At 39.9% G+C, this 12,668-nt stretch overlaps 1 protein-coding gene across 3 annotated transcripts in view; it reads right to left on the bottom strand.

Annotated features, from left to right (window-relative positions):
* The window catches only part of LOC135227060 (structural maintenance of chromosomes protein 6-like), a 287,005-nt gene that overhangs the window by 154,997 nt on the left and 119,340 nt on the right, over nt 1–12,668 (bottom strand). For all 3 annotated transcript variants that reach the window (XM_064266876.1, XM_064266875.1, XM_064266877.1), the window contains exon 11: nt 11,621–11,817. In XM_064266876.1, the coding sequence (XP_064122946.1) occupies nt 11,621–11,817 (197 nt within the window). The remainder of the gene's footprint in view (nt 1–11,620; nt 11,818–12,668) is intronic.

Raw genomic sequence — 12,668 nt, 5'->3', positions numbered from 1 at the left:
AAAACGCAATTGTAAGCTAAAACTCCTATATTCTAGTAATATTCAATCATTTACCTTTATTTTTCAACGACTTGGAAGACTCTAGCACAATATTTCGATTTATGGTGAATTTATGAAAAAAAGAAAATATTTTCCTTACGTCCGCGTGGCAACTCTTCCGAAAAAATCTGAATTTTTTTTTGTGCGATTGTCGAAATGTTTGCACCATTTAAAATTAGCTGTTACATAAAGTTTTATATATGAAAATGTGCGCAATTTCATGTAGAATACAACTAAAAATGATTGAAGGTTGTAACTTTTCACTTTTTTCGAAATATTTGCATATAAATCACGATAAATAGATAAAAAACCACGTTCGGTCAAATTTGACTCTACCGAAATAGTTGAAAAACGCAATTGTAAGCTAAAACTCTTACGGCCTAGTAATATTCAATCACTTATCTTCATTTTGAAACAAATTTGAAGTCTCTAGAACAATATTGTGATTTATGGTGAATTTTTGAAAAATATATTTACCTTCCCTCCGCGCGTCGATTCGCGGCCGCAAGTCTCCGAAATGCGTACATCGCATTATCCTAATATTTGCTCCTTTTCATATTAGCCATTTTATAGAGTTTCATATATCAAAATGTGCGCAAATTCATGAAAAATACAATAAAAAATAATTGATAATTGTAGCTTTTCCCATCTCCGAAATATGTGCATATAAAAAAATATATATATAAAAATTTCGACATTCGGTAAATTTTAACTCGTCCGAAATGGTCGAAATCTCCAATTCTAATCTGAAACTCTTACATTATTGTAATATTCAATCATTTGTCTTCATTTTGAAACAAATTGGAAGTCTCTAGAACAATATTTAGATTTATGGTGAATTTTTGAAAAAAAACAATTTTTGAAAAAAAAAACATTTTTTTACGTCCGCGCGTTACGAATTCGTACATCATTTTGTGATAATATTTTTCCGATGTTGCTTTTATTGTTTTACAGTGTATTATATATCAAAATCATTGCAATTTAGTGTACAATACAACAAAAAAAAAGTAACTCGTTAGCTTTGACTGTTTTTTGCACAGCGTGATTTGAATACAATTATGTATGAATTTTTTTTTTTCGCTACCATATATCGCATTATTTACATATGATAATGATATTATTTTTCATTTCTGATGATTCCATACTAAACTTCAGCAAATAATAAAAAAAGGAGCCAAAAATGAACTCTTAATCTTCATAACTAAGCGCGCTGTGATTTTTGAAAAATATATTTTTTCCGCTTCCGGGCTCACTCCAAACCGGCTCCGGCATACGGTAGAGGTTTTGATTTTTAGGGCTTCGGCGTAAGAGGGTTAACTTGATATGTATATCTGAGTTTTAGTACCTGGAGTTAGAGAAAGAATCTGACTGGGATTTCCTTCATTCTTCCATAATTTTTTAAATTTATAAGCTAAAATCTTACTAATTCACTATTGTATTTTCTTTAATGAATTGATATTATTGCTGTATAAATTAATATTAATATTTGAAAATAGTAAATCATTTATTTATCATACAAAAAAACATACATCTTTGTAGTAGAGAGAGAGAGACGAGAGAGAGAGGAGAGAGAGAGAGAGAGAGACCCGAGAGAGATTAGGAGGAGAGAGAGGAAGAGAGAATTATTTTTATTATGTGATATCATTTCAACTTATTAAACTTACTAATACAGTATTAATCAAAATTAATATTTGAAAATTAGTAAATCATTTTTGTATTATAAAAATGTATTTAGTCATGAAAATAAACATCAAAATACACTAATTAGTGATTATTTTCATCGGAAAATTCCGCGAATGGGCGAGTCCGTCTGCAAATAATTTCTAGATAGGTTCCAAAGAAAAATCCGTGAATGTGTGAGTCCGCGAATCCGGAGAACGCGAATCCGGGGGAACATTGTATGTGATAATGACGTGAAAGAATGAGAGGTGGAAGGTGGGTTTACACATGTTACCAACATATTCGAGGATCATCGTCCAACAATGTTGCCAGATTTTCATAACGTTTTTCCAGGGATCAATTGAGCGCTTGGGGATGCACTTTTCCTTACACCTGAGGATGCATATAATTTTTTTATGATAACGTAATTAAAACTCTGTTAATGGCTAATGAGAATGTTGCATTATTTTTTCAAGAAAATCCCCAGAAAAAAGGAAAAATTCATGGGTTGATATCGCATGAAGTAAAAGTAAATGTTATACATATGTGTGTGTATGTGTGTATTCATATAGTATATACACTTGTGTGTATATGACTTCACATTCATTTCCACTAATATATAAAGCAGAACAGATGTTAGTATAACCTTTTCTTTCAGGGTTATTTTTTTCACTAATAGATGGTGTCAGGAGCATGCTATTTTGTGTAAAAAAACTGATTACCTTTGTTATTTTCATCCTATTTCATAATAATATGATATTTGCGTATTTATCTGTTACAGGCATGAAAACAACAGTACAAAGTGTTCTTTCATGGCCAGTATTTTTTTATCAAAATACTTTCTTCCCCACTATTTTTTGCAGTAGAGTTGCACCTATGTTGCTGATAGTTTGTTTTGTTTGTTTGTTTGTTTGTATGGTGTTTTTACATTGCAAGGAACCGGCAGTTATTCAGCAATGGGACCAACATCTTTATGTTACTTCCGAACCACATTGAGAGTAAACTTCTATCACCAGAAATACACCTCTCTCACTCCTCAATGGAATGGCTGAGAATCGAACTCACGACCACAGAGGTGGGACGCCAACACCATACCAACCACGCCACTGAGGCCCTCCCATGTTGCTGATGCATGATAATTCAAAGTCATTAGCAGTGTGAACATTTGGTTTTCTCAGCTTCAGCTATAACTGCAGCTTAAATTTAGTAGTAGTATATTTACATGACAATATTTTCTCCCTAGCAAATAAAGGTATAATGCAAAAATATTTAAGTCCAGTCTTACTTAATGTCATTTACAACAACTACAGTAATTTTTTCCTACTGTACTATGGCTGAAATGCAAGCAAAACTTGGTTATTATCAGATTTGGTTTGGTTGTTGTAGCAAAACAACTTTTATCATTCAGTTGTTTATGGTTGCAGTATTTAAGCAACAATTATAACAGTACTAACGATACTTTATCATTCTCATTTGTTTTTTAGCTGATTTAACTAGAAGATATGATAAATAAAGAGGTGAAGGAAACATTAGCAGTCTCAAAAGGTGACCCTCTCTCTCTGTCTCAAAAGGTGACTCTCTCATGCTAGGACAAGATTTACCAGTAAGTTTATTGAAACTGACATTAAAAATTTGTATTACAGGCAGTCCCCGGCTTACGAAAGGGGGTTCCATTCTTGAGACGCTTCGTAAGCCAAAAATCATCGTAGGCCAGAAAATCATAACAAATCCTAAGAAAAATGATATTGTTATGATACAATAAAGTTTTATACATACTTACCTGGCAGATATATACTTAGCTATTAGACTCCGTCGCCCAACAGAATTTCGAATTTCGCGCACACGCTACAGGTAGGTCAGGTGATCTACCGCTCTGCCGCTGGGTGGCAGGAATAGGAACCATTCCCATTTTCTATCAGATTTTCTCTATACCATCTGTCTCCTGAGGGGAGGATGGGTGGGCAATTAATTGTATATATCTGCCAGGTAAGTATGTATAAAACTTTATTGTATCATAACAATATCATTTTTATACATTCAACTTACCTGTCAGATATATACTTAGCTGATTCACACCATTGGAGGAGGGTAAAAGACAGCTAATAACCGATTTAAACAGAAATCACAACATACGTTGTAGGTAATAAATAATTAAAACCTTGGTTCCTACCTGTTTAGACTGAAGACTTCATGGTTAATGCCCAGGAGTCTGCTTAGTCTCAAGAGCCTCAGCGAGATATTGATCTATTGCTAAGAGTTCTTGTAGGTCTGCCAAAGGGGTCTTATCCACTTACTTGGCCGATCCTAGAAGGGCTATGTCAAAGGGTTTCGATCCACTTATATGACAAAAACCTTTTTCAAGGAGCACAATACCAATCCCGATCACCTTAACCTAATTCCATGTTAGTTCTAAGATTGCAAGGAGTTATCCCCGAACCCCTTGCAAACGACCAATAACTCAATCACAAATACATTACACTTAACTTTTACGAAAGATAAAAACAAAAAATAATTTTGTACAACCCAGCTTCTAAGACCTATTCGCAGTCTCTTACTGGCAAAAGCAACGGCCGCCTGTGCGACATCAAGCACTCCTGCCAGTAGAAAACCTTGACACTGTCTCAAAAGGGAGGTTTATGTACAATATTAGACAAAGTCTTTTGTACAACTCGGTTTATAAGGCATATTTCCAGTTCCTCACTGACAAGGGCAACGGCCGCCTGTGCGACGTCAAGCACCCTTGCCAGCAGAAAACCAGAAACCTATCTCAAAAAAGGATGTTTACATACCATAAAAGACACAGTCTCTAGTACAGCCCAGCCTGTAAGATAAACTCACAGTTCCTTACTTAACATAGGCAACGGCCGCCTGTGCGACATCAAGCCCTTATGTAAGGAGAAACCTAGAACCCATCTCAAAGGGAAGGTTTAAGCACAATTATAAAATTTTAATATTTAATTTAAGGATCGGTATGCGTTCCAAGTCCCAGCACTGTATCCGCTGATACAAAAGGACCCAGAGAGAAGCACTTCTCATAGGTAATTCTAACATCTTTAAGATAGTGCGATGCGAATACCGAGTTGCATCTCCAGTAGGTCGCATTTACAATGTCCTTCATGGACATGTTCTTCTGGAAAGATAAAGATGTGGCCACAGCTCTTACCTCATGAGCCTTTACTCGTAGAGTCTTTAAGGAATCATCTGCACATTTGCTGTGAGCTTCCGTAATGACACTTCTGACAAAATATGCCAACGCATTTTTGGACATCGGTCTCTTCGTATCACGAATTGCACACCACAAACTTTGTTTACAGCCCCCTAGCTCTTCTTTCTTTTTAAGATAGAACTTAAGAGCTCTAACAGGGCACAACATTCTTTCAATTTCCTCTCCCACCAAGGTTGAAAGACTGTTCACCGCAAAACTCCTAGGCCAGGGTTTTGAAGGGTTTTCGTTCTTAGCCAGAAATAGAGTTTGGAAAGAACATATGGCTGCGTCTTTCTTAAAACCCACCCGAGAGTCGAGGGCGTGGATTTCACTTGTTCTTTCAGCCGTAGCTAAGGCAAGGAGGAAAATACATTTTCTCGTCCAATCTCTGAACGAGGCACGGTCGGGAGGTTCAAATTTCTCTGACGAAAGGAATTTAAGTACTATATCTAGATTCCAGCTTGGCGGAACAGAGGATATAGATTTAGAAGTTTCAAACAATCTTATTAGATCATGTAGATCTTTATCTTCCGCCAAATTTAAACCCCTGTTTCTAAACACTGCCGAGAGCATGCTTCGGTATCCTCTTATAGTAGAAACCGATAGATGGGATTCCTCTCTAAGGAATAACAGAAAATTGGCTACATTGGTCACAGAGGTATCGGAGGAGGACAGTTTATTCTTCCTACACCATCTTCTGAACACATCCCACTTCGATTGATAGACCCGAATAATTGACGATCTTCGGGCTCTAGCAATTGCTTTCGAAGCTTTGCTTGAAAAGCCTCTTGCTCTGACCAATCTTTCGATAGTCGAAAGGCAGTCAGAGCGAGAGCGGGGAGGTTTTGATGGTACCTCTCGAAGTGGGGTTGTCTGAGAAGATCTATCCTGTTTGGAAGAGATCTTGGGTAGTCCACTGTCCATTCCTGTACCTCTGTGAACCAGTCTTGGGATGGCCAAAACGGGGCGATGAGTTAGTCTCGTCCCTGTTGATGCTACGAACTTTTTCATTACTACGCCTAGTAGCTTGAATGGAGGAAGGCGTAAGCATCGAGTCCTGACCACTCCAGTAGCATGGCATCCACCGCTATCGCTCTCGGGTCTTCGACTGAGGAGCAGAAGTTCTCTATTCTCTTTGATAGGAACGTTGCAAATAAATCTATTTGTGGCCTTCCCCACAGGGTCCACAGGCTTTGACACACTTGCTCGTGGAGAGTCCACTCCGTGGGGGAGAACTTGATTTGTCCTGCTGAGTCTGTCTGCTCTGACATTCTTTTCTCCCTTCACAAACCTGGTTAGGAGGGTAATGTTCTTCTCCTCCGCCCATGACAACAGATCTCTCGTTATTTCGTAAAGGGAAAACGAGTGCGTCCCCCCGTTTTCTGATATAAGCCAACGCAGTGGCATTGTCTGCGTTGACTTGTATCACCTGATTTCTTACTTCTGTTTCGAAGGACTTCAGTGCCAGAAACACTACATACAGTTCTTTGGCATTTATATGCCAGTCCATTTGCTCTTTCTCCCATTTGCCCGACACTTCTCTTACTCCTAGAGTCGCTCCCCAGCCCATCTCTGAAGCGTCTGAGAACAAGAGTTGGTCTGGGTTCCGAACCTCTAGAGACATTCCCTCGTTCTTTTTTAGAGGGTGCGGCCACCACTTCAGGTGCTTCTTCACTTCTATTGGAATAGAGAAAGCGTCCGACAGTCGCCCCTCTTTCCAACTCCACGATCGTCTTAGGAAGAATTGAAGCGGGCGTAGATGAAGTCTCCCTAGGGACACGAACTGTTCTAGGGAGGAAAGTCCCTAGAAGGCTTAGCCACTCCCTGGCTGAACTCTTTTCTTTCTTTAGAAAGGTCGTGACCTTCTGAATTCCTCGAAGTATTCTTTCCTGGGAAGGAAAAGCCCAAAAATCCCGAGAAATCATCTGAATCCCCAAATAGACTAAGTCCTGACTGGGGATCATCTGCGATTTCTCGAGATTCACGAGCAATCCTAGAGATCTTGTCAAATCGAGTGTTTTCTGTAGATCCTCCAAACATTGCTTCTGAGATTTGGCTCTTAACCAATCGTCTAGGTATAGGGAGATGCTTATGCCTTCCAGATGTAGCCATCTGGCTACATTCCGCATCAGGTACGTAAACACCCGCGGAGCTGTGGAGAAGCCGAAGCACAAGGCCATGAACTGGTAGATCTTTCCTTGTATCATACACCTGAGATACTTCTTCGACGATGGGTGAATTGGAACGTGAAAGTAGGCATCCTGAAGGTCCAGCGAGACCATCCAGTCTCCCCGACGCAGGGCTGAAAGCACCGAGGCAGAAGTCTCCATGGAGAACTTCTTCTTTTCTACGTAACGGTTCAGGATGCTCACATCCAGGACCGGTCTCCATCCTCCTGACGCCTTCGGTACTAAGAGGCGGTTGTAAAACCCCGGGGAGAACGGATCCTGAACCTCTTCTATTGCTTCTTTGTCCTTCATCGTTATTACCATCTGAAGAAGTGTCTCTCTCAGAACAGGGTCCTTGTACTTTGCCGACAGTTCCTTTGGAGATGTTGACAAAGGTGGCCTGTCCCGAAAGGGTATAATGTATCCCTTTTCCAGAACAGCCAACGTCCAAGGGTCGGCTTCCCTTAATGCCCAAGCCCCTACAAAGTTTAGGAGTCTGGCCCCTACAGATGTTTGGAGGACTTCGCTGCTACTTCGACTTCTTGAAGGCCTGAAAGGAGGACCTTCCTCGTTTCTCTGATGTCTTCCTTTTTGTTGGAGGTCGAGAGGCGGAACCTCTCCGAAAGGGCACAATAGGTGTACGAGCAGCCTTCTTTGCAACTGGTACTGCTGGCCTTGTCTTCTTGGTGGATTGAACCAATAGATCTTGGGTTGCCTTTTCAGAAAGAGACTTTGAAATATCCTTCACCAAGTGAGAAGGAAAAAGGTGATCCGAGAGAGGAGCATACAAGAGGGCTGACCTCTGGGAAGGAGATACTGCTTTCGTTAGGAACGATCCAAACAAAGATCTCTTCTTCACAATTTCCGATCCAAATAGGGATGTCAGCTCTCCCGAACCATCTTGTACTGCCTTATCCATACAGGATAATATACTATGTAAGGCTTCCGGGTCCAAAACGTCCGGTTCTTTGGCCTTTTTTGCCAGCACTCCAAGGGACCAATCCAGGAAGTTAAATACTTCTAATAGTACATAGAAAAGTCCCTTAAGGAGCTGATCCAATTCTGACATGCTCCAGTGAGCTTTCGCTGAATTCAACGCGTGTCTCCTCGAAGCTTCAACTAAGCTTGAAAAATCAGCTTCCGCGGAAGATGGAAGCATAAGCCCCATTGCTTCCTCCGTTCTATACCATATCCCTCTCCTACCTCCGAGCTTACAGGGAGGAGAGCAATAAACCGTCTTTAAAGCTTCCTTCTTCGAGTTCATCCAAGTATTTAAGGATTGAAGCGCCTTTTTCATTGATATGGCTGGCTTCATCTTTAAATATGAAGAGGACTTCGGAGTTTTCGTACTCGAGAAAAGAGATCTAGGAGAGGGAAGAGCTGCAGGGCTTAGAGAATCTCCAAACTCTTGAAGGAGAAGAGAAGCCAATACTTTATAATTGGAAACACCCTCGTTGGTTGGGGTTTCCTCCTCCGACACGTCTTCCAATTCTACCATAGAAGGGGAGCGAGTTCTTTTGTGAGAATCTCTATCTGGAGATCTTGTTTCCTTAGGCAAAATACTTCTGGAAGGAGAGAGACTAACAGATCTAGAAGTCTTCTCTTTCCTTTCCACTGATCTTCCCTGAGACATGGAAGTGGAAACTGTCACTTTCGAAGGACCAGGTTCCCTTTGTGGAGTTCGATTCTCCCTAGTACGAGTAGGACTTCTAATTCCCGGAGAATTACTATTTGAAGACATTATATGTCTGCCTGGAGTTCCTTTGCTACTGCCTGGCGCTTCGCGCCTGGCTGGCTCTTCATGCCTGATTTGCGCCTTGTGTCTGGCTGGCGCCTCGCGCCTGGTTGGCTCTTTGTGCTTGGCTGGCGTCCTGGCTGGCGCCTCGCGCTTGGCTGGCGCTTTGCGCCTATCTGGCGCTTCATGTCTGTCTTGCGCTTCATTTGAGAATATATCCTTATCCCTGAATGCTTCTTTTCCGTTATCCGCTTCTGCAAACCTTTTCCGGTTGTCATTTTCATCTGAAGAATAACTACTTCCTGGTTCTTCGTGTCCAGATAGTGTATTGCGCCTGGCTGGCGCTTCGCTCTCAGCTGGCGCTTGGCGCCTGGCTGGCACTTCATGAACATGTCGTTTAGCGGGTCTGTGTAAGATAGACGAAACTGACGACTCCTCATCCGAAGAAGAAACTTCCTTTCTTGGAGGTTCATAATAAGGAGCCTTAGATTTCTTCACCGGAAGACTAGAATCCTTTCTTCTTGGAGGATCTCTAGAAAGGCCTCCGACCAGAGAAGCAATTGACTCCTGCATATTCTTCAATGTCCTAGTGTTTCAGTCCTTTGGTCTAAAGGAGGGGAAGGAGAGCAGTCTTTTTCCATTTCCCAAGACTTTGCGGGAGATAGCATTCTTTTTGCTTTCTTGTTCTCTGTCGGTAAATCCTCCGAAAATCGTTCCGGACTTGAATTTAACCCAGTTTATCCCCAGTTCTTCTTCAGGGGACGAGACAGACTCCGCCGATCTCCATCCTCGTTTGGGAGAAGAATTTTCAGACGATGAAAAACATTCACGGAGAACGCTTTTTCTATAGCGTTCTTTGGCAGTCTGCGGTGTTACAGATTCTGCCGAAGAGACGTCTGACTGGTGGGGATTCTCCACAACCTCCGTACGGCTTTTGACATTCCTTCTCCTCTGGGCTTGGGAGCTTGAAAGAGGTCAGGCCTGGGAGCGTTGTGGAGCCAATCAGACGCCTCCTCCACTGCACTGGGGACACTCATATCACTATCCACAGCACTAATATTTTGTTTACCTTCAATCGCAGCCATTTTACGCTCCATTTTCATAAGGACTGCTTTAAGACTTGCAATTTCCGAAGCAGATTCCGTAGGATCTGCATTCGGTGAAGGTCCTGAAATATTAGAAGGAGCATTCATCATATTAGAAGAGGGTACAAAATTACTTACCAAGTCACTTGAAGAAAGAGAGCTAGGCTTGGTTTTGGAAGAAGACTTCCTTAACCGGTCTTTCTCTAACTTCTTCAAGTAAGAAGTTAGAGACTTCCACCCTTCAGCACGTAAACTCTCACATTCACGACAAGTGTTATCGATAGAGCATTCATACTTTCTACACACTCTACAGACAGTGTGAGGATCAACCGAAGCTTTCGGCATCCTCACCTTGCACCCTTCATTCACACACATTCTCACCACACTTCCAGAGTCAGACATCATGATGAAAAATCCCATACAAAATCCAAATAACGGTCCACAATAGCGTATGCCAATCCAACTATCCAAATACGTCACCAAAAGGTCTAAAACGAAGATCAATTGCGATTCAAAAACGAAATCCAGCCGGAGATACCAACAACGATGTTACCAGTATGGCCGACAGAGAAAATCTGATAGAAAACGGGAATGGTTCCTATTCCTGCCACCCAGCGGCAGAGCGGTAGATTACCTGACCTACTTGTAGCGTGTGCACGAAATTCGAAATTCTGTCGGGCGACGGAGTCTAATAGCTAAGTATATATCTGACAGGTAAGTTGAATGTTTAAAACCTTACTTTTAATGCTTTAGGTGTATTAAAACTATGTAAACTGCATTTTTATTGCATTTTTCATTAAAAAAATCTTCAAATAATTATTTAGCATTGTTAGACTCATATTTCTTCAGCTAGACAGGCGGCGTAAGCAACGCAACCCTGGAACATGTGTCGTAACCCTGGAAATAATTCCTGATGAATATCATTGAAAAGTGCCGTAACTTCGGAAAGTCGTAAGCCAGGGACTGCTTGTACTACCAGGCAGACCATAGTGAATGATTAGGCAAATGAAATTCCACATTTTCATTAAAAAGTGATTACATATTAGGGCAAAAGATGTGGCCGGGACACTGTCTAAGGCATCGTTAACAACTCTAGGGCACCGCAAGTGGATTGTGATGTCCGTAGACTTTTGAATTTCGGTTAAGGGCGAATTTCGCTTAGTGTCGGGGCCCCAGGAATGGAACCTTTGCAGCTAACCGAGGGCTGCCTGTATAATTTTACAATACAATAAATTTATTTATGAGAAGAACCACAAATAACTTCGTAAAATTTATGACTGTATTGTAAAAGAGGCCCCACAAGGGGTTGTAAAGTGATTTTCAACTTCTCGTGGAAGGTAGGGAAAATTTTTCATAATTATTTGTATACCTTGTGAATTTGCATACCTTCCTCTTTCCATTGAGGTGTTTTTTTTTTCTTAAATTGGTCAACTTCAAAGATTTGCCAACCTGTAGTGCTGTATATTGATTTATTAAGGGTTAAACACAAAACAAAACAGTACTACTCTGGCCAAAAGGGTCATTCTGATCTGTTGGTAGCAAAAAATATCTCTTATGACAGATTCTGTAAAAAAATTTATGGTAATACAGACAGCTGTAAACTTCATACAACAGGTAGGATTCTTATGGGATAAAGATTTGCATTTTAAAATCAACAAATTCTTTTCATTGGTTCCTTAAAATTAAAACATTAGCCTATTAAATATTACATTTTCAATCCACTACTCACTTATTTTCCGATTTGTCATGTTTTCTTCAAACTGTAGCTGTTGAAAATTATCCAATTTCACTTTTATAGTATGCTCGATATTTGAATGATGGGTCTCTGCAGTCTTCTTAATGCTTTCTATGTTGCTTACTTCTGTCTGTACCTTTTCTATCTCCTCTTGATGCTGTTTGTTGTGTTCTTCCCAAACACGCTGAACTCTGTCCAAATAAAAGCTATCTGTTTTAGAATGCACTCTTCATGGGTTTTTCAGTATTTTCAAAATTCACTCCACAACTGCAGAACAAATATGACTAGAGAGAACATCTAAGCAAATACTTACAGACTCTATTGGAAAAAAAAATCTAGAGGATTTTTATACATTTTTCCAACATACAATGAAGTTTAAAAACCCTTCATATTAGCTTACATACCATTTAGAAATAAAGCTCCCTTATTCCAGTATAATGGAAGCATGATTACTATTGGGGGTTACATGATATGTATCAAAGAGAATAACTATACTCTTGAATCTTACTTTTCCTTCAGATTTACAAGAATTTTGCTCATAATGGTGAGTGCAGTTTACTTCTTGTTTTATTTGTAAATACTACCAGTGATGCTTCTACAATATGCAACTTTATTTACATTTAAATAGTTATAATGTCAAGTTTACTTACCATGTTTTAAGTTTTTACATAGCAATTGTGGCTCTTGACAATTGTGGCTCTTGAAAAGTAATGTGACATATTTTAACAAGGCCACTAAGTCACATATCATAATATAACACAAATACAACATTTTTACTAGAAAAATTTGCACATACAAATCCTTTATGTAATTTATATATGTATGTATATATATATATAGGGTAAAACACCACGGAAGGCCAACCCTCACCACGGTGGACGGGTCTTATTCACTCGACATTTAATTGGTGAAACAAGAATACAATTGCAACTCTAAGTATACCATTTAAAAGATTGAAGTTTCGTCAACATAATGTGATATATGAATGCCCCATACGAACTAAAATAAGCATGTGAGCTCTTCGTAAAATATGTTTTCAAGG

The sequence above is a fragment of the Macrobrachium nipponense genome, chromosome 15, assembly GCF_015104395.2.
Source record: "Macrobrachium nipponense isolate FS-2020 chromosome 15, ASM1510439v2, whole genome shotgun sequence".
NCBI classification, from domain to species: domain Eukaryota; kingdom Metazoa; phylum Arthropoda; class Malacostraca; order Decapoda; family Palaemonidae; genus Macrobrachium; species Macrobrachium nipponense.
This window is presented reverse-complemented; position numbering and strand designations above follow the sequence as displayed.